The sequence below is a fragment of the Dromiciops gliroides genome, chromosome 3 (assembly GCF_019393635.1).
Source record: "Dromiciops gliroides isolate mDroGli1 chromosome 3, mDroGli1.pri, whole genome shotgun sequence".
Lineage (NCBI taxonomy): Eukaryota > Metazoa > Chordata > Mammalia > Microbiotheria > Microbiotheriidae > Dromiciops > Dromiciops gliroides.
The window spans coordinates 287,890,982-287,913,484 of NC_057863.1; the positions used below are offsets into that span (position 1 = coordinate 287,890,982).

The 22,503-nt window shown below is 35.5% G+C and overlaps 1 protein-coding gene across 1 annotated transcript in view; it reads left to right on the top strand.

The window, feature by feature from the left end:
• DMD (dystrophin) overlaps positions 1-22,503 on the top strand; it is a 2,325,391-nt gene that overhangs the window by 1,391,454 nt on the left and 911,434 nt on the right. Inside the window, 3 exon segments of the mRNA XM_043994767.1 lie at positions 1,098-1,188; positions 1,190-1,246; positions 5,007-5,156. Coding sequence (XP_043850702.1) covers positions 1,098-1,188; positions 1,190-1,246; positions 5,007-5,156 — 298 coding nt within the window.

A 22,503-nucleotide genomic window follows, 5' to 3' on the forward strand; every position in this document is an offset into this window, starting at 1 on the left:
AACTTATGTTACTGAAAATTACTCAATGACCTCAATCCAAACTCTACTTATACTAAACTGCTTGGAAAAGTAGCCTATAAAATTTGATACTGAAAAGAAATAAGGGTTGGAAGAAGTATAAGACATAGTGTTGATCACTGCTGGGGTAACAAGAAGAATAAAATATAGTTCCCTCTCAAGGACCTTACAATCAATAATGGGAAATAAGTGAAGAAGTCTAATGAAAGGGAGAATATGATATATGCCTTAAAGAGTGGTATGGTGGGCTATAGCACTCTAAGAAGGGATAGATAAGATTACATCCCACTGTGGAGGGTCAGAAAAAAATCTCCTTTAAGAAGCATTTTTTAATATGAATCTGGGGGCAGGTAGGTGGTGCAGTGGATAAAGCACCAGCCCTGGATTCAGGAGGACCTTAGTTCAAATCTGGACCTTATACACTTGACACTTACTAGCTGTGTGACTCTGGTTAAGTCCACTTACCCTCATAGCCCTGCCCCCCCCCCCAAAAAAAAAGATGATCTTAAAGGATTGAGAGGCTTTTCACTCGACAGGCTTTAATTTAGAGTATTGGGCAGAGTAGATTTGCAGAAAAGTAATTACCTGACAAAAACATGAGGTCAGGCCTTGTTAAGTAGTCAGTTGGGCTTGGGGAGAGGGGGTTAAGGGGGATAAGTATTATATGTAGGGAAAAAGTAAAATAGGAGCACAAAGATAGGTTGGTTCCATAAAGGTTTGAAGAATGACTTTGCACAACTAAATCGTTTTGCTGTCCATAAATATGTGTTTGTGTGTCTAATGATAGCCATTTCTCTGGTATGTCTTAGAAATGCTTATTTTATTTCTTAAGTTCAAATAAAATAAAAGTGCTTTTTTTTAAAAAAGACTGAATAATGTCATGATGAGGTGTTTAGACTTCATTTGGTTGACAATGAGGAATCATGTAATGTTTTTGTATAGAAGAATAATGAAAAAATAATTTTAATCCACATGAGTAGTTTTTTCTTTAATAAAAAGTATGTGATCTTTTGATTTCCTCTTCAAATTATTCTTTGAGAAATATGTTGTTAATCATAACTTTGTTGTTTTATTTCTAGGTTAGAAGAACAAAAGAATATTTTGTCAGAAGTTGGAGGTGACTTAAATGAATTTATTTTATGGTTAAAGAAGCAGAAAGCATTGTCAGCTATCCCCCCTTGAACCAGGAAATGAGCAGCAATTAAAGGATATACTGGAAAAAGTCAAGGTAATATTGGGTGTTTTTAAGTTGTCCATTTAATTCAACTTTTAATGTGTTATCTCTTTTTATTCATGATTTAGTATTTATTTTTCAATAATTATGTTCATGTTTCTACACTGTGAAATTTGGTCAATATTTTACTTTCTCTTAACCTTATGATTACCAACTTTTTTAGAACTACAACATTCTACCTTTCTTGTTTGTTTTTGGATATTTCTGTATTCCTGGAGGTGTTGTTATATGGCATATATTTTTTTTAATTGAATTTGGTTAAAATTAGTTTTATTTTGAGGATAATTATTATGTGAAAGCTGAGTGTCACAAACTGAGCAGGGTGAGTTGTTGTTTGTCTTTCATTCTCAAAGAGGACCATAACATCAGGGTGATGTCATGACTTACACTCTATTGGATTTAAGTTAGGGAGGGCTGTGCAAGGTCATCAACCTCACTCTCTCCTCCAGAGCTACCTGGGTCCAGTGGAAAGATATACATCAGGAAGACTAGAGTTGGCCCTGAATGTTTAAGGCAATTGGGGTTAAGTAACTTGCCAGGGTCACACAGCTAGTAAGTGTCTGAGGTGAGATTTGAACTCAGGTCCTCCTGACTTCAGGGCCAGTGCTCTGTCCACCGCATCACCTAGTTGCCCCAAGCTAGGTGAGAATCATTATTTTAATATGCTTCATACTATACCTTAAAATTTATAGGCAGATACCATAAACATCTTATAGCCAAATTGTTTCAGCCTCAAATCAAAAAGGTTCTAGTTGACAACAGGAACTGGTTGTTCTTTCTCTCTGAGCTAACACAATGACCCTGAATACAGTCAAGTCAACTTACAGGATTTTTGTGCTCACATTTCTTGAATCTTCTAGTAATTCCCTAATTTTCCCACCCCTAGCACATAGGTGATTTGAAAATGAAACTAAATCAACTTATTTTATGTTAATGATAGGATCAGTTAAATTCATGTTTATATATACATATATAAAACATATTATATATATATATATATATATATATATATACACACTGACATATGCGTGTATTATACAAATGTATATATATATATATATACATACATGTATGAATGTGTATATATATGCATGCATGACACCTACTAAGTATAGGCAGCAAGGCCATGTGGAGTAGTTGATAATTGGCCTCAGAGTCAGTAAAACTCATGTTTAAAGTCTGGCTTCTGACACATACTAGGGGAAAAAAAAGAAGAAAGGAAGGAAGGAAGGAGGGAAGAAGGAAGGAGATTGTAAAATGCTATATTGGGTGCAAAATTGAAAATGGTCCTTTCCCTAAGGGTCTTGCCTTTTGGAGAAGAGTAAATAACACTGTACATAGATAATTAAACAAGGTAGTTTGAGGAGGAAAAAATATTAACAACTATTGCAATCAAAGAAGACTTTAGGAAAAAGAAGAGACCTGAGATGAATCTTGAAAGAAGATAAGAATTCTGAGAGGAGGAGATGAAAAGACAATTCATTAAAGACATGGAATTTGAGCTAAGCAAATATCCAGAGACAGGAAATAATGTCCTTGATTAGTGAATTGGCTAGTAGTTGAATTTGGCTGGATAATATAGTGCATAAATATGGTGTAATCCTGAAAAAGGAGATGAAATTAGATTCTAGAAGACCTTAAATGACAGGCAGAATATTTTATAGTTTATCCTAGAAGCAATAGGGAAGCCATAAATCCTTTCAGAGTGCAAGTACATGGTCAGACTCAAGCTTTAGGATAGTTGTTTTGACACTTTTGTCAGTAAAAATTGAAGCAGGGAAAACAATTTGGAACCTATTATGGTTCAGGGCAAGAGGCAATGAGATCCTGGGTGGTAGCTGTATACATGGACTAAGGAATGGCTGTAAGAGATTATTATTGAAGTCAAATTGACAAGACAACCATAGTGGGAGAGGGAGAGAGGAGGAAGTGAAGGATAACTACAAGTCTACAAACCTGAGACAGAAGACTGGATGCCTTAGAGGTATAATAGAACGTTAGTATCCTCACAGAAATAGTGGAACTTTGGAGAAGTCAGGATTTGGTGGAGAAAGATGGGAAGTTCTATTTTGTATTACTGAATTTGAGATATAAGTGGATCTTGCCACAATTGTCTTTGAGTTTCAAAGAGTTTTAAATCTTTGGAAGATTTAAAAGCAAATAAATAAACATCAATAGGGAAGTAAAACTAATGGCAATTTAATGGCCTATTATTTTGAACATTATGATGGGAGTATACTTACAGATCATATCATTCTTCAAGAAATATTTTGTACCTGAGAAAGAAATAACTGTGAGATCAAACCTTAAATTTCACTTTCACATTTTTACATCACACATAAATGATCCCATTTTTTCCTTGGAAATCTATGTTTCTAGAATGTACTTAAATTTAAATGAAGTAATATAAATATCTGGTTCAAAAATCATATTTTAGGGGACAATGATAATTCACTCTAAAAATGTTACCTGTATGCAAAGCACTGTGCTTGATATGTAGTGAGGGAGAGAAAACTGAGAATAAGAAACAATTCTTGCTTTCAGTTAATTTATATCTAGTCAGTGAGATGAGACCATTTATAGAAATAACTATGACAATTAATCATAATAACAGAGAATACATGTTCTGGTAGCACAGATTTGCCTCTAACAGAGAAAATCAGGTAAAACATTATGGTCATGTTAACAGTTGATATGAGCCACTAATGATGCCTTGAATGTGGACAATGTGATCTAAAATGGACAATGTGATCAAATACATATGGTAAATAAAGCACAGGTTATATTAGGGGAATAGTAGGTAGACCAAACTGCTAGAATATAGAAATAAGAGGAGAACTAGGAGAATGTAGGTTGGGGCTGAATCACTGAGAGCTAGAATGCCATTCAAAGAATTTGGACTATATTTGGAAGCATATTGGTGAGAACTACACAAAACCTAGGAAAATTCCATAGGAGTTACAGCTTGAAACTAAAGGGACGCAAAAACTGGAGACTGTCAATGGGGGCAATGTCAGTGTAAGGAAGAGGGAGAGATTTAAAAGATATCACAGGAGGCATAATCAACAGAACTTGAAAATTGATTGTGTAAAGAGGGAAAAGAATAAGGAAGGTTCAAAAATGATTGTGACCTTTTAAGCCTGCCAAGGTTATGTTCATTCAGACTCATTCTTTACATGTAAAATATTCTACACACACACACACACACACACACACACACACACACACACACTATGCTAACTTTTATATATAAACTATAATTTGGGAAACTGATGAAACTTAGAAATCTTGGGCAATAGTTGTAATAACCTCTCAGTTGATGTTCCACTTTCCAAATATTTTCATACTCTAGTAAATATTGCTCACTGGATAGAATTGTATATATTAACGCAATCCTATATCCCATCATTGTTGATCTAGTTCTGAGTAAAGAGTTACTTAAATTTAAAAGTTTGACAGATTATTGATATAATATCACATCACAACTATACAAAATGATCAACAATTTTCTTTGTTAAAAACATGTTTTCTCTAGGGTGTGAGACAACATGTTTTTCCCTAGAATAGGTTGAACTACCTGGAAGCCAGCAGTTTCAGTCTATCACCTTTGGGCTCTGTGGAAAACTGGTTATTTAATTAGATTGAGTATTTGACCAAGTTGTTTCATTTGATAGACTTATCAATAAGGACAAAGATAAGGGGGTTGAAAACCACTGTAATTCATTGAAAATGTTGTTGCATGTGTCGGTTTCAGTTACGAGTGGAAGAATTGCCTGGACGCCAGGGGATACTGAAGCAATTAAATGAAACAGGAGGTACAGTTCTTACAAGTGAAACCATAAACCCAGAAGAGCAAGATAAACTGGAGAATAAACGCAAAGAGGCAAACCTTCGATGGATAAAGGTCAGGCATATTGGCAACAGCCTCATTCCATGTGCAGTGTGCTACAAGTGTCTATTGTTTTGTGTCATGAATTTGTGTACCAGATCAGCTATATGATTTGTCACAGATGGAATCAGGGGTGATATGAGAAGAAAGTGTAAGTTCTGAAACATCCAGTGCTTTTCTTCAACATGAATTATTTTCTAGAGTTGGCCTGAAAATTGCCTAAGTAATTAATTGGATATTCAGTTGTGCATGGAAAGCCTTTAGAAGAGATGAAGGTGACCCATGCAAAAACTAAAATAAAGCAAAATCCCTAATTCTCACCCAGAGGATTTACTAAATAAATGATGGATGCGTGAAATTTATGCAGTTCTGTATGCATGTACAAAAAAAGCCACCAAAGAAAGCTATAACAAGCATCCAAGCTATCTAGGGAGCCCTCAGCTTGCAATATCTCTCATATTCCCTTCAACTTTTTATTTGCTTATTTTTAATTTGAGGTTTTAAGAAAGTAAGTATGGTTTCAAAAACTTTCATGGCAAGACTTTTCTCAATGCTGCATATTAGCTACATATTCCAAATACATTTATTGTCATTTAAAATCCATGTTAAGCAATACCCTTTCATCAAAAATATAAATAATATCAAAACTCTTCAAACTGGGATCATAAAAAGATTTTACAGAAGTACAATATTCAAGAAAGACTGAATGTCCAAATAATGTTTCCATTCTAAAATAGAAGCAGAGCAAATCAACAACTGTTTATTTATTCATCGATTTCCAAGCTAATTGAAAGGTGTGAAGTGTGCAGCAGAGAAACTTTTTTTATTATGCTTAGGCAATTTGAAAAGAAATAATAAAACCTAAATTTAGAGATGTATCAGGTCATTTATTTCATTATTTTAAAACTAGTGCTGAAGTTTATCCAACAATTGTCTAAATAATTTATTTAGTAACTAAAGCAGATGCCACTTTTATGGAAGTATAATAAAAATCTATATTATATAAATTAGTTTCATATAGCAAGAATAAAGTAGCAATTTGAAAAATATTTTAATATACTTTAAAACATAAGAACTTTCATTAAAATAATCAAACATGAAACAAAGGGCAAAATGTTACAGAAGAACCTTGGCTTTTTACAATGATAAAACAGATTTAAAAAACAATAAGGAAACAAAAGAAAAGCTTTTTTTGTTTTTTTTAGGAATCATAAATCTGGAACTAGAATAGAAGTTAAGTGATTTGCCCAAGGTCATGCAGTTAATAAGTTAATAAGCTGGACTTTGACTCCAAATCTAGCCTTTTTAACCCTAAATCAAGCTGCCTCTCTTTTGTTATGTCCCTTTTCAGTCCTACTTGAAAAAGTTGTCAGTTTTGCACTATATTCCTTCTTTTAAAAATAGTTATTATGCATAATGCTTGTACATCTTAATGCTTAATATGTTTGTTGACTCATTGACAATATATGCACACTGTCAATAAGTATATATGTATACGTGTGTGGATATATAAATACATATGCACATATGTACATGCATGTGTACACACACATACACACAGTGTTCTGCTGCTTTCCATAATTTCTTATCTGTTTCATAGTCATCATTTCATAGCACCATCACAATAAATATGATTCATTGAACCATTTCCAATTGTTGAACCTGTAGATTGTTTCCAATTGTTCTTATTACTATAGATAGTGTGCCCATGGATATTTTATGCATTTAATTTAAGGGAGGGCAAATAACAATTTACCCACCTTTCCCCACATTGCTGTTAGTCTGCTTTAGAAACCTTATTTGTAAGTCTCCTTTGTTCTTATTGGTAAAAGGAGGGGATTGTATCAGAAGATTTCTAAGGCCCTTTCCAGTTCCAACATTTTATGATATTTGTGGTTCTGAAACCTAAGGTGTAAATAAAAATTGAGATAGTTCATTATTAAGCCATCATCTGTGCCTGTTGCCTTCAACTCCCAGTCTCTCATTATTTCTGGTTTTCATGCCTTTTCTAGGCACTAACTCTTTGTCAAGCTAGAGTTAAGATTGATTGAAGAAAAAAGAAAATGATCAGTCAAGTACATAACTTTTTATGCCTAATAATTAGAGATACTCCTAGGTTGAATGACTATACAAGAAGTAATGGAGTCCCCATTACAGGAGAGTTTCAGATGAAGTTTGAATGACTACTTATCCAAAATGTTTAAGGGAATTGCTTTTCAAGTGTTTATTGGGCTAGATGACCTTTGAGTTCCCTGTTGATATTGTGAGGGTCAAAATAACTAGACTTCTCCCTCCTTCACTGACTGAACTCCCTTCCTACCCACCATCCAAATAAAACATGGAGATGTGATGATTAATATCCTTGTTACAAGCAAGAAATATTCTACCAGGAAAATTTGAAATATCTGTGTAATGCTTAACTGGAAAATGAATTTGCATAGTGAACCACTGATTCTTTTACTATATTCATCACTTAATTTCCATATTAAAACTTTTACATAGACAACACTTTTTTTCAAATAAAAAATCCATTAACCACCCTGCATTATAGAGATTAGTAGGTCAAAGATACCATCAATACAGTATCTTTTCAATATAGTATCTATTCAAAGGCTCTTTATTCCTTTGCTTTTAGTTGATTAACAATGATTTTAGCGTGAGTAAAAATGGGACAACTCATTTGAAAAAAGGAAAGAAATCCCCTACTACTCTCGGGCTTAAAGGTAGCATATTTAAAATAATTTCTTTTCATGACTTTTGAAATGCATAGAATTCACTGATCTGTAATGATGAATGTGAGCATAGAGGAAAAATAAAATACTAAAAGGAGACTTCTAATATAAAATAAATTTTTGGCTTTTATTTCAGAATTGCTTTTGCTTGGGGGCATCTAAATTTCATAGTATTGACCTTGTGAATGGAGGGGTTTTCCTTTTTTTCTAACCATAACAATAATGAAATGACATGTTCTAGTATTCTACTACCTTAAACTAAACTTGAAAAGGGACAATGATTAAATACCATATCGAAAAGCACAGATTACAAATTCTAACCTAGTTTCATTTATTACCATTTTCTGAAAAGCCAATATTTTGTGCAGAAATGAAAATGATGGTATTTTTATTAAAGGTCATACTCATACAGAGAATAAAATTCCATCATAATCTTTATGCCCATGCATCAAGATGTTTGAGTTTATTTTAATAATTAAACATCTGCTTCTATATCCAGGTAAGCTGCCCACCCAGTGCTTCAAAGCATAGAAAAGAGACCCTGAGAATTGGGTTGGGTGATGTATTTGTTTTTTGTCATATACCACCTGCCAGGACACATAACAGATCAGTAATGGGTTTCTTGCCTTTTATTGTGTAGTAAATGGATTGATAGATTATGCCTAGGGCCAGTGAACCATGGAAGCAGAGGTTCAGGGGAAGGAGTTTATCACTCTTCAATGTTATTCTTGTCTGGTATCAGCCAAGAGGGATGAGGTAGATTATCAGAGAGTAAGCTGTATGCCAGAATCACCATTCTCCTCATTTATCCACCTTAGGCTTTAAGACAAGACTACAGTATAGATTATGAAGGTAGTGATCAGTGCCCGAATGGAGACATTTTGTTTCATTCCCTTTTAATTGGTCTGTTGGTATGAGAACTAATTATAAAACATTGAAAAAATGATTCTCTTGTTTGTTAGAGCAAATCATCTTGTTCTGGTGCAGAGAAAGAATTTGAGTAGAAATGACATGTTTAATTTGGGAACATGTTCAATATCACTAAGAAAAGTATAGCTTATCTTTGTCTTGAGTAGCTAAGTATTGAGAAAGCTGAACAGGGCTAGGAAAAATACTGGAAATCCAAGTCATGACAAGGTTATGGTTTAGGCACCAAGTTTATCTTGATAGGTTTGACTGATGTATTTAGGTTATTTATAACTGATAGAATTACCTGAAGATTAATGTGAATAGCACACACACACACACATAGAGACACAGATTCATTCTCTCTCTCTCTCTCTTTGAAAAACATGCATATATATGTGTGTTTGTGTGTGTATGTGTATAAAACCTTAAAAACTAATTTCTTATGAAAGCAACACATTAAATAAACTCCTGATTTAGATTTTATTAATTAGGGAAATAGTCATTGGAAATAGCCTCTGCAAGGCCCAACCTTTTCTCCCATTGGTCAGTTCTTCCTAGAGCTTCCATTTTGTGGAAATCCTTTGGTTAGCCTTCATTCCCCTTCTAGCTCTGACCCTGGCTCCTAGACTTCTAAACCATGCTCTCTTATCTTAGACTTTTCCTCAGTGCCTAGGGCCTCCTCACTCTGCAACAGTCAAGTATTTCTGAGGCATTCTCAACTGGAAATATCCCTTTGTTTGGCCTATCCTCTTCTCCAATTGGTAAGTTCCTCTTGAAGACCCCATTTTGTGGAAGGACCCAAGCCAGCCTTCATTCTTCTCCAAGCTTTGTTCCTGGCTTCAGGGTTTTCATACCATGACTCTTTGTTGGGGACCTTTATTTCACCCTTTTTATTCTTCCTTTTGTTATCTTTCCTCATTAGAATGTAAGCTGTTTGAGTTTAGGGACTCTCTTTTTGTTTGTATTTGTATTCCCAGCATTTTGCACAGTGCTCAGAATATGGTGAGTACTTAATAAATTTTTATGTCCTTCTTTCTTTTCTTCCTAAGCACATCAATCCTTAAATTAATCCATGATCTCATGGATATTGTCAGTCTTCCCTCTACTACTATAAATTACAATGTATTTATATCTTTTCCTCTTGTATTTCCTTATCTACATTGTGGAATAAATCCAATTATGGATCCACTCAGCATGCTGGAGGCCTACCTCTAGGCCTTTTAATATTACTTGGGTTCCCTTGTAAAACTCAGATTGTCTCTTTGTTATCCCTCCTTTTCCAACCATATATTTATCTCCTGGATGATATTATTTGTTGTATATCCTGCCTAAAATTCATTGTTGGAAATGTTCTACAGCCCACTTAGGTTCATCATATTTCTCTCAATTTCCCTTTCAGTCACACAGAATTTTGACTCTTTAGTGTTTATGACGCTCCTTGATTCTTGGCCACACACACAAACACACACACACACACATATAGAGACATATATACACTACATACATACATATATATATATACTATATATATATATACACACACACATAGTTCTCACTATATATCTCTAAATCTGTATCTATAGCTATATCTCTCCATATCTCTATGTCTTTATATATAGATCTATCAATGTCTAGATAGATCTATATCTATCTATATGGAGAGATAGATAGATAGATGGATGGATGGATGACAGAATGACACTGGGGTGGTGCCATCTAGTGGTGACTGATACTACTCAGCCAGTAGGCTGTAAGTACTCAGACTACCTGTCATTCACACCACCTAACACTGGAGGAGGTTCTTGAGCATCAGCCATGCTGTCTCTGGCTTTGGGAGAGTTGATTCTCGCTAGCTCCATCCCCTTATAGATAGGGGTGTTTCTTTACTATTTGTCCAGAACTAGACATTAGTCTGAATTACCCAATCAAATTTTGACATATAGCTATCCCCATCCTACTAGAGAAAATCTCCCCCATATCACTTAAACCACTGTGTGCTTTACTGATTCACCTCTAACACCAGGGCAGACTCTAATTACCTTATTTTATTGGTATAGGGAGATCCCAGATGAAGAAATCCTCACTACCAATTCATATCTATAACTGCTCTGTAATAAGTATGTATCTGAAGCATAATTTGAACCCAGATCTTATTGAATCCTTGAAAACAATTTTCTATATATGCCACACTGCATCTTGTTGTTGCTATAAAATAAAAGAAGGGGCACTTTTTTATTGTTTAAAGTGCTAGAACAATATAGGTCCTAGAGAGTCAGCCATTAACAACACTTCACAGTTACCAGTAGGATGGATCTTTTTGTAAGAATCACTGGTACAGTGATTTATTAGCCAAAGGTAATTATATTGTCCCTTGTTTAGTGGAAACAGGAACAAGACAAAATAAGGGAGGTAAATGCATAGGATACATTTTATGTCTTTATACTTAGTCTTTTTAAGAATTTAATAAGAAATGGATTCCAGCTATTAGAAAACAAGCAGTCTTCAACCACTTGTTTTTTTCCTTCTCTGCATGGATAGGTAAGCAGATGTTCAGGTTCGCAGATTTTGTATTAAATCCAAGAATACTACAGAACTTCCTAAATACAAAGTATTATTAACTAAATAATCACATTAAATTAGTTATCTTCCTATTGTTTACATTGAAAGGAAAACGAGCTTTCTATAATTGGCTCTATTATGTACAAAGAATTAATGCTCTTAAAGACTCATTTTCAGTTTTTATACATTTCATGTGGCAAACAACAATCATTTGTTATATGCTTACTATGCACTGGGGCTACAAAAAATTAACATATCTAGCCTTTAAAGAGCTTCAATTAGAATTAATAACAAATGATAGTGTCAGACTATTTCCCATCGTATGATAATTCACCCCCCCCATCTTATGGTATGAGCACTAAATTAAAAATCACAAATCTTTATCCTTTCCCTGGCCTCACTACTTAAAGTTTTGTGACCTTAAGAATCACTTACTTTTCTGTGCCTTCATATAACAATGTAAAATGGGAAAATAATATAAATAATAAAATTAATAATAAAAATAAATAATAAATAATGCTGCATGTCCATATCACAGGATTGTTGGGAGGATCAAAAGAAATAATGTATAAGAAAACACTATAGATTGCAAACTACTGTTAGCTCCTTGATGAATTTTCTTCCACATGATACCCATTAACTGGGTGAGCCCTTTGTCCTACTTTCTTTCTTTATTACTTGGTTTTATCAACAGTTCTCAGGGATTCAATGATCATTTCTATGCAGATAGATAGATAGATAGATAGATAGATAATAGATGTAGATATACACACATGCATATCCATATATGTGTATATGCATACATACATAGAACCTCAAAGAAAAATAAATGACTGAATAATAGCTATGAAGGCCTAGAAATTTCAATGACTCTCCCACTGGTTGATTTTTTATTTTTTAAATATATTTTATTTTGTTAAATATTTCCCAAATACATTTTTACATTTTTAACGTTCATTTTTTAAAATACTGAGCTCCGAATTCTTTTCCTTCCACTACTCCCCCACTCATTGAAAAGGTAAGCAATATGATGTTGAACAAGTCAAACAAACCATATTTCCATATTAGTCATGTTGCAAAAGAAATCACACACATAAGAAAGAGAAAGAAAGCTTAAGAATGCTTCAATCTTCAGTGCTTCTTTTTTAATGTAGTCAAATACATGTGGATATTGCCTATGAAAGGCCTTCTGACATCACTCTTGTGTCTTAATCATTTTATGGACTCCCTTAAAAATTAACCACTTTTGATTACATTTGACAAATCCAGTGACATGTACCAATTTTCAGACTTTATTATTCTTGTGTGAAGAATAAATATTCATTTGTTTCAAAAGTTAATTTTCATTGTTATCATTGTCATTGTTGTCATCATCACCATCATCATCCCTTGAAATAATTTGGCTCTAACTTGGCTCACAGTACTCCCCCCTTTTATACTCTGTGATAAACCAATTTGAGTTTCTCACAATTCCTCATTGTTTTCCTGGTCCGTCTATTCTATTTTTTCTTTTTTTAATAAGATTTGGGGGGCAGCTAGGTGGCACAGTAGATAAAGCACAGATCCTGGATTCAGGAGGACCTGAGTTCAAATCTGGCCACAGACACTTGACACTTGCTAGCTGTGTGACCCTGGGCAAGTCACTTAACCCTCATTGCCTTGCAAAAAATTTAAATAAATAAGCAAACAAATAAATAAAATTTAGAGTTCCAAATCCCCCCCGCCCCGCCCTTTCCTTTCCCTTCTACAAGACAGCAACCAATCTGATATAGGTTATATATGTACAATCCACAAGTACTCTTTTTTTTTTTTTTTTTAGTCTGTGTTCAATCAATATCAGTTCTTTCTCTGGAGGTGGATAGTATGCTTCACCATTAGCCCTTTGGGATTGTCTTGGGTCATTATATTACTGAGAGTAGTTAAGTCATTCACAATTGCTCATAGAACAATAATGCTATCACTGTGCACAATGTCCTCTTGGTTCTGCTTTCTTCACTATATATCAGTTTATATGAGTCCTGGTTTTTCTGAAATCATCCTGCTTGTCATTTCTTATAGCACAATAATATTCCATTACAATCATATACCACAGCTTGTTCAGTCAATCCCCAGTTGATGGACATTCCTTTGATTTCCAATTCTTAGCCACCAGAAAGAGTTGGTATAAATATTTTTTTACAATTTTTTCCCTTTTCTCTTTTTTACACCTACTATTGTTAACTGTTTTCCTCCATCCTACTCTATTAGCTGTCTTCTTTCACCCTATCCCTCCTCAAAAGGAATTTGCTTCTGACTGCCCGGGCCCCCAATCTGCCCTCTCTTCTTTCACCCCTCCCTCCTTATCCTCTTCCCCTCCTGTTTTCCTTCAGGGTTAGATAGATTACTCCACCCAATTAAGTGTGTATGTATGATATTCCCTCCTTGAGCCAATTCTGAAGAGTTTAAGATCTTTGAGCCAATTCTGATAAGTGTTATGACCTATCTATTCTTATCATCTTCATCCTGCACTTGATTCCCTCTAACCATGTCTATATCTGTAAAACTTCTTGCTTTTAAAGCCCATTTTTTTGTGTATGTTATCTCTATTACTTTGTAATTTCATTGAGGGCAGGGTCTGTGTCCCTTTTCAATTTTGTATCTCCTCCAGTTTTATACACAGTAGGGACTTAATAAATGTTTATTGAATTGAATTGCTATAATCCTTTGCTTTTTGATTTTCTGGTACATATACTCCATCTTAATAACAAATTAACATTCAGATTAACTCTGTGACTAAGATAGATATGCCTCACACTAGGTGAATTTTAAAAAGCAAGTAAATAATATCTTTCTTTGCCATTTCCTTATGTCTCATGGAGTCTTTAGCTTCCACTTGCTTAATTCTAATTTTTAAGGAATATTTCCTCTGGTGAGGTTTTGTACTTTTTTTTCCCATTTAGCCAACTTTGTTTTTTAAGCTATTTTTCTTCAGTCTTTTTGTGCCTCTTTGTTAATTCTTTTCATAATTTTATTGCATTGTTCTTCTTTCTTTTCCCAATTTTTTCCCTCTTGCTCTTAAATCAATTTTTAAAATTACTTTTTAAAGCTTCTAGGAATTCCTTGAGCTTGTATTGATTTTACATTTTTTTCCCTTTGAGACTTTGTTTATAACTTTTTTTTTTAGTGAGGCAATTGGAGTTAAGTGACTTGCCCAGGGTCACACAGATAGTAAGTGTTAAGTGTCTGAGGTCGGACTTGAACCCAGGTACTCCTGACTCCAGGGCCAGCGCTCTATCCACTGCGCCATCTAGCTGCCCTGCTTATAACTTTTTGACATCATTGTCTTCTTCTGAGTTCATGTCTTGATCAGAATTTCCTGTTACCATGGTAGAGTTTTATGGCAGGGTTCTTTTTTGTTTGTTTTCTCATTTTTCCAGCCTATTTCTTGACTTTGAATTTTATAATAAAGTTGAACTCTGTACCTAGGGTAGGGCCCAGAAGGCAGTGTCTCAAGCTTCAGGATTTTTCTCACCACTGTTTTCAGAGCTTATTCTGGTGGTTTGGTGGTTTAATTCTAAGGTGGTATGATCCAGAGAGAGATGGAATCACTGGAACTAGAAGTGTGCGTGTGTGTGTGTGTGTGTGTGTGTGTGTGTGTGTGTGTGTGTATGTTTCAACACTATACTGGGCAGGGGGCAGCTGGGTGGATAAAATATTGGCCCTGGATTCAGGAGGACCTGAGTTCACATCCAGCCTCAGACACTTGACACTAGTTGTGTGACCCTGGGCAAATCACTTAACTCTCATTGCCCTGCAAAAATTAAAAAAAAATAAAAACAACTAAAAAAACCAAATGACTATACTGGTATACTGGGCAGGAGTTGTAGTTTCTTATACAATTTTCTTTCCTATTCTTTATATATCTTGCTATTAATGATTGTTGAATTCACAGATAAATTTAAAAAAAAAAAACACCTTCATTCCTACTACTCCCCTATTCTCAGTAGTGCTCCTGAATGGTATAATTTCTCAATCTTATTTCTGCAATTTTAGCATAATAGTAGCCTGAGTTTACTTGCTGACTAAACATATAAAGACACTAAAACTCTTCTAAGTAGTTTAGAATATCTTCTGTATAAAACAGAACACAAGTTTCTAAATAAATGAAAAAACTCAAATGGCATTCTTTTTTATTATTAGCTATTGAGCATGTCACTGAGGAAGTCACAGATGGATGAGCACTGGTCTAGGAGCCAGGAAACCTGAGATCTGACCTTTGCTCATTTGGGTAACCTTGGTCAATTTACTAAGTCTCTGTGTGTATGTATATATGTCTGTATGTATGTGGAGAAAGAATGAGAAAACCTTATAAGGCTCTATAGACAAATGTAAGAGACTATAAGGATGTAGGGATTTTATTTTTATTCCTCACGAATGAATAGAATGTATGCCAATACATTATAAGTTCCTTCAGGGCAAGGACACTGTCTTTTTTGTTTTGTTTATGTATCCCTAGCTCCTAGTATAACTTACATGTAGCTAATAGCTAACATATCATATATTGCGTTAAAGTTTGTAAAGCATTTTACCTATATTAACTTATTTGATCCTAAAAATAACTTGAGGGGATAAATAATATTAATCCCATTTTTACAAATGAGGAAACTGAGGCTGGCAATTTAAAAGACTTGCCAAACTTCACATAGCTGTTACATGTCAGAGGCAGGATTCAAACTCAGGTCTTTCTGATTCCTAGTCCAGCTTTCCAGCACTAGGCCACCTAGTAGTATATGATATATAATTAACAAGTATTTGTTGGATTTTAATTTGAAGAAAAAAGGAAAACAGATTCCCCCCCACCCCCAAGTTGCAACAAGACAACAAAGAACAACACATTCCCGACTAGATTAATTAGGTAAAGCATTTATTAACTGCTTATTGCCTGCTCCTGACATTTTGCTAGGCCTTGAGAATTCAAATACAAAATGAAAGATAGTCCCTGTATCAAGAAGCATTATATTCTACAAAGGGAAAGCAACAGATAAAAGGGATATAAAAAGTCAGGAAGAAAGAGAAGATACCCTCAGTGGGACAAGGTGGAAAAGTATAAAGGGTCGGGAGCTGAGCTAAGTTTGAAGTGTGCATAACAATATGTGGGCTTCATCAAATAAAGGCTCTAGAATTCAGGTTCAAGAACTCATCAAGGAGCAGGTCACAAATACAGAAATATCTCTGTTCTAAGTTTTTAAAATCTTCTCTAACTATAGCATGTTCCAGGAAATCTCACCATCTGAACGTCAACACTGTCTTAAGCTTTCACATCTGGATCTTCCTGAATCTATGCCTCAGTCCCTGGAGAAGTTAGTCCACTCATTTTTGTAACTCCTATCCTAGGGCCCAACACAATTGATTTGTGCATTAGCCTGTATAAATTAGGCCACTTGGCTTGCTGTGACACTAGACAGAAGACCATGTTTTGGCTTCATATCCCATCTAGTTATCTAGCCACCCCTCCCAGGGCATTTCACCATCTCACTGCTGTAAGTGTACTCCCCTTACTCTTGCTTTCTACCTCCTTAGAACAAAATTCCTTCCTTTATTCACCTCTCACCAGTATTTGTTATTTTCCTCAATTAGAATGAAAGCTCCTGGAGGCCAAGGAAATTTAGCCCCTACTTCCAAGTTAATTACAGTAAATCCATGATCTCCCAAACCTCCTTTTGCTAATTGTATTAGCTAAGTCTCTCAAGGGCAGCCACAGAATATGTCAAGCAGAGGGTAGGAAAGGATCGCTACATGTACTTTGATCCCATTTTTAGAAATCTGCATCTACCTGGATTGTAAACTCATCTCTGAGATAACACTAGCCCATTTAGAAATGTGCATTTATCAGGATTATCTTGTTTTATTACCAAAGTTCTCTTTAAAAACAGCAAGAGCTTTGAACTCAGCCTTTGGATGCATTCAAAGCACTTCAGCCTGGCATGCTACAATAAACTTCTTCAAATTTTCTTCCTGGGTCTGCTGCATTATTGAGAGCAAGGCCAGGACAACAACAACAACAAAAAAAATTATCACAAATTCTATCTCACTTTTTTTTTGGTAGGGCTAATGGGGTTAAATGACTTGCCCAGGGTCACATAGCTAGTATGTGTCAAGTGTTTGAGGCTGGATTTAAACTCAGGTCCTCCTAAATCCAGGGCCAGTGCTTTATCCACTGTGCCACCTAGCTGCCCCACACCACCTAGCTGCCCCTCTGTCTCACTTTTAATATGTATACCCCTAAGTTTTAGCACAGTGCCTGGCACAGATTAAACCCTTAATAAGTTATTTTTCATTCATTTAAATACATCATGACATCATCCTGTTGTCCTTCTCTCTGATGCTTATTTGTTTCAGCAAGTGTTATCATAGTTTGACAAAGTCATGGCTGCCATGATTGACTGACTTTCTTCACCTCCACTGTCTTCAGCAGTTAGCAGAGGAAATAGCTTCAGAGAGTGTCTGCAAGTATTCCTGGAGAGTTGAATTAGCTATCTTTCTAATCCATTTGTACAGAATTCTGATTCCTCTAAAAGATGAAGGTTGGTCACATTTTCCTAGGACTATCTATTATTATTACCAAAGTCAGCTAGTGATTTTGTAAAGGGAGGTTGTTTTTGTTTTTGTTTGTTTTCTTCTGTTCAGGAACAGTTTTTTAACTAATAAAAATAAATGTCAACCCAAACAAAATAGTTTATATTATTTCCTTAATAATCACTGATTTGAAATATTTGCCTCAATCTTTGTTTTTCTGCTTAATTAATCACTATTTTCTTTGAAAATTAATATTTAGCCCAGTGATGCCAATCGGTCAACTAGCATTTAACAATTATTAAGTGTCTCCCATGTTCAAGGCACCGTGCTAAGCACTGGAATTAGGAAGGGCAAAAAAATTATTGTTTTGAAGAAGCTCATAATCTAATAGGGGAGATGACAAATAAACAACTGTATTCAAGAAAAAAGATAAATGTAGGATAAATTACAAGTAGTCTCAGAAGAAGGCACTAAGATTGAGAAGAACTGGGAAAAACTTCGTGCAGAGCACTATTTTAGCTAGAATTTAAAGCAAGCCAGAAAAGCCAGGAGGTGGACACAAAGAGGTAGAATGGGCTCAGCCCAGGAAAATGCTGGAGGGAATGTCATGTTTAAGGAATAACAATGAGACAACCAGGCCTATCCTCCAAAGAGGTCAAAGAAAGGAGAAAAGGACCCATGTGCACAAAAATATAGGAGCTTTTTGGAAACTAAGAGATGTATGAACAAAATATGGAATATCAATATAAGGCAAAACAATCATTCCATAAGAAATGACAAAATGAGTGGTTTCACAAGAACCTGGCACAAATTGGATGAACTGATACAGGGTGAAGTGAGCAGAACCAGAACAATTTATAGGATAACGTCAACATTATAAAGGCAGAGACCTTTGAAAGATTTAAGAGTTCTCATCAGTTTAGTGACCAAGTGGGATGACTCCAGAGTACTGATGATGATACCTACCTCCCGATAGAAAAGCAATAAATTCAATGGGTAGCATGAGACAAATGCTTTTTTGACCTGGCCCATGTGGCAATTTGTTTTGCTCTATTGCTTGATAAGGGTTTTGTTTATTTATTTTTTCAATCAAGTTGGTAGGAAGTTGAAGGGAGAGAAAATAAGTGCCTCAACTGAAAAGAGGAAAAGAAAATTATTCCTCAATTCAGCAGGTATTGACATATTACCCAAAATATGTCGGTATGCTTCTGCCACCATATATATCTGGTTTTTGGTTTTTTGTTTGTTTCTTTGTTTGTTTTTTGATGAGGCAATTGGGGTTAAGTGACTTGCCCAGGGTCACACAACTAGTAAGTGTTAGGTGTCTGAGGCCAGATTTGAACTTAGGTCCTCCTGACTCCAGGGCCGGTGCTCTATCCACTGTGCCACCTAGCTTCACCCACCATATATATCTGAATAGAAGGGAAAGCCCATTATGATGAAGTCCAAATTATTTGTTAAAATGAATATTTTAGTATAAGTTACATTCCAAATTTACTGGACTTGGGTATGAAATAGATTGGCCTCATACCTCTTTTTTCTTCTCAGCATTTGGATCAGTTTATGTATTGCTTTCTTTAGATGGGCTGCTTGGAAGGTTAAGAGAATTTTGTTTAAATGATTAGATGTCTTAGGTAGAAAGAGATGAGGGTAGTTGAAGGGTAATTGCTACTTTGTGACAGGAAAATAAAAAAAGTATAAATAGCTTGGCTATAGTTCAGCTCCATTTTCCTGCCTTCAGATATAAACAGCAAAAAGTAAAATAATCAGATTCTTTATTATAGAGAGTCACCATTTCAATTGACAGGTGCCAGAGAAGCCTTTAGAATTATTCCACAGATTTTGCTATAAGTGAATTTGCAGCATGGTTTCCATAGACTATCAAGTAGTATAAAGACTCTTGTCCTATATTTCTCTTTAATTTTCATTTCTTCAATAGGGATTTGTCCCAGTGTGTTTCTGCTTTTATATTTTGTGCTTTTATGGATTTTTAACCTAAAAAAGAAAAACTGTAAGGTTGATTAATTGTTGTTTTTTTTTTGAGGCCCAAAATATCCATAAGTTTTCAGGTAGTTTGAGATGGAGAAAGGGAGCTACATCCAGTACCTGAGCAAAACTTTCGTAGCAGAAACTTCCTAGTAAATCCCTATCTGGGACTCTTGTCTAGGAGACTATAACTATATTCTATGTCCCTTTGGCAGAATGGGCTTGCAGCAAAAATTTAGTGATCCACTTCATCAGTCTTCACTTGGTAGTGCAGACTCAGCAGGTAGTGCTGTTACACTCCCTTCCTTCCATCAGTTTCCTCCTGAAATATGGAACCAGTTTTGCTAAAAGGGCACTGATTCAAAATGGCACCGTTTTTTTAAAGGGCTAGTTCTTTCAGAAAATTTATCAAATCTGTCATAATTGTGCACCAGATATCTACAAAGGTATGCTTACTATCAGGGGGAACTAGGTATGTAAATGGATAGAGTGTTGGGCTTTAGTCAGGAAGAACTGAGTTCAAATCCAGCCTCCACAACACTTACTGTTTGACCCCTGGACAAGTCACTTAACCCTCTTTGCCTCAGTTTCCTCATCTATAAATGAGCTGGAGAAGGAAAAATAGCAAACAACTCCAGTATCTCTGCCAAGAAAACCTAAATTAGGGGCAGCTAGGTGGTGAAGTGGATAAAAGCACTGGCCCTGGATTCAGGAGTACCTGAGTACAATCAGGACTCAGACACTTGACACTTACTAGTTGTGTGACCCTGGGCAGGTCACTTAACCCTCATATGTCCCACTCCAAAAAAAAAAAGGAATAAAAAGAATACCCTAAATCAGGCCACAAAGAATTGAATATGGACTGAAACGACTGAAATAACTACAAATTCCTTCACTATTGTTACTGTAGTATATAACTGGGTATTCAGATACTTCCTGGGAAGCAAGGAATGCTTTGAAACCTAACTGTGAATTTGGGGAATTGTTGTCTTTCAAGAGACATTAATGTAGAAATCTTCTCATGGAGTTTGTGCATGGATATACCAGGTTGGAAGGAGGCAGGCTGTTCAGTTGGAGTTTAGATTTGGAAAGAAGGGAACACAGAAGTAAGCACTATGCTTGTAGATGGGAGATTAAGAGATTTAGGAAAACTCCTGCAAGCTTCGTTTTCTGATAGGAGCTAAGGGACTAGGGTCTAGTGCGTCCGGGCCTTTAAAATGGCCCTAATTTCTACTCAATAGGCAAAAGGCTGTTTGGAACAGATGAGGTGCTCACAGTCATCTCGACTTGAGATGAGCAAAGGGGACAGTGATGGTTTAACTCCCTTCTCCTCTTGCCCTTTGCCTGCAGCTGGCAGACATTTTTGACATAATTCCTTTTTCCTCTCTAAAGTTACTTCTAGTTCTTGATCTATTTCCTATGTAGCTATGCTTGATTATAATCTCTCTGGGAAGGTGGCTGTATATAGGGAGTTACAATGGTGGGAAGACACACCTTTTCTGTCTGACTAGGTATGGCAGTGCCCTTCTGAGCAAATGAAAAAGAAAAAGAATTTCTCATAGTCTTGATCATCCTGGCCTCTAGTTTCTTTACCTCTCAGTGCTCTGCCAGGCCATCCACCAGCCATGAATTGACCTCACTTTCCTCCGTTCGAAATCTTGACCCTAGAATAAACAAATCCTATTATATATAGCCATATAGTTCCTTTCTCCTTATTCTTTACCTCATGATTCAAATCAGTATTCATTCTCTCCTCTTTTGCTACAGTCTCTGATGAAGATGTGACCTTTCTCCTTCTCAAAATCCTTCGCCTTGTCTCTCAGGTCTTGTCTGATCCCAATTCCTCTATCAGTTTGTCCCTTAGTATTTTTTTCCTTCCCCTCTTTCTTATCTTTAGTTTCTCCCTACCTTCAATTTACCTTCCTGATGATGACAAACATGCCCAGATCCCCCTGATTCTTCAAAGATAAAAATTCACTTGACTTGGGGGCAGCTAGGTGGTGCAGTGGATAAAGCACCAACCCTGGATTCAGGTTGGACCTGAGTTCAAATCCAGCCTCAGACACTTGACACTTACTAGCTGTGTAACCCTGGGCAAGTGACTTAACCCTCATTTTCCTGAGGGGGAGGAATTTTTAAACGTAAAAAAATAAATAAAATAATTCACTTAACTCTTACATCTCCTCAAGTTTTTGACTGGTATCTCACTTCTCTTTCATAACCAAATTCTTCCTAGGAAAAGACTTCTATACTCTGCTTGGACAATACCCCAAAGAGATCAAATAAAGATAAAAATATATAAACTACAAATAAACAAATGAAATATATAAATATCTATAAAGAAAAATAAATATATAATTATATAAAATATGTACATATATACCTTATATATGCATGGATAACTGGAAGGATGGTAGTATACTCAATAGTAAAAATAAGAAAGTTCCCAAGAGAGGAGATATTGAGATAAAAGAAATAAGTTCGGGGGCAGCTAGGTGGCACAGTGGATAAAGCACCAGCCCTGGATTCAGGAGGACCTGAGTTCAAGTCCAGCCTCAGACACTTGACACTAGCTGTGTGACCCTGGGCAAGTCACTTAACCCCCATTGCATGACCAAAAA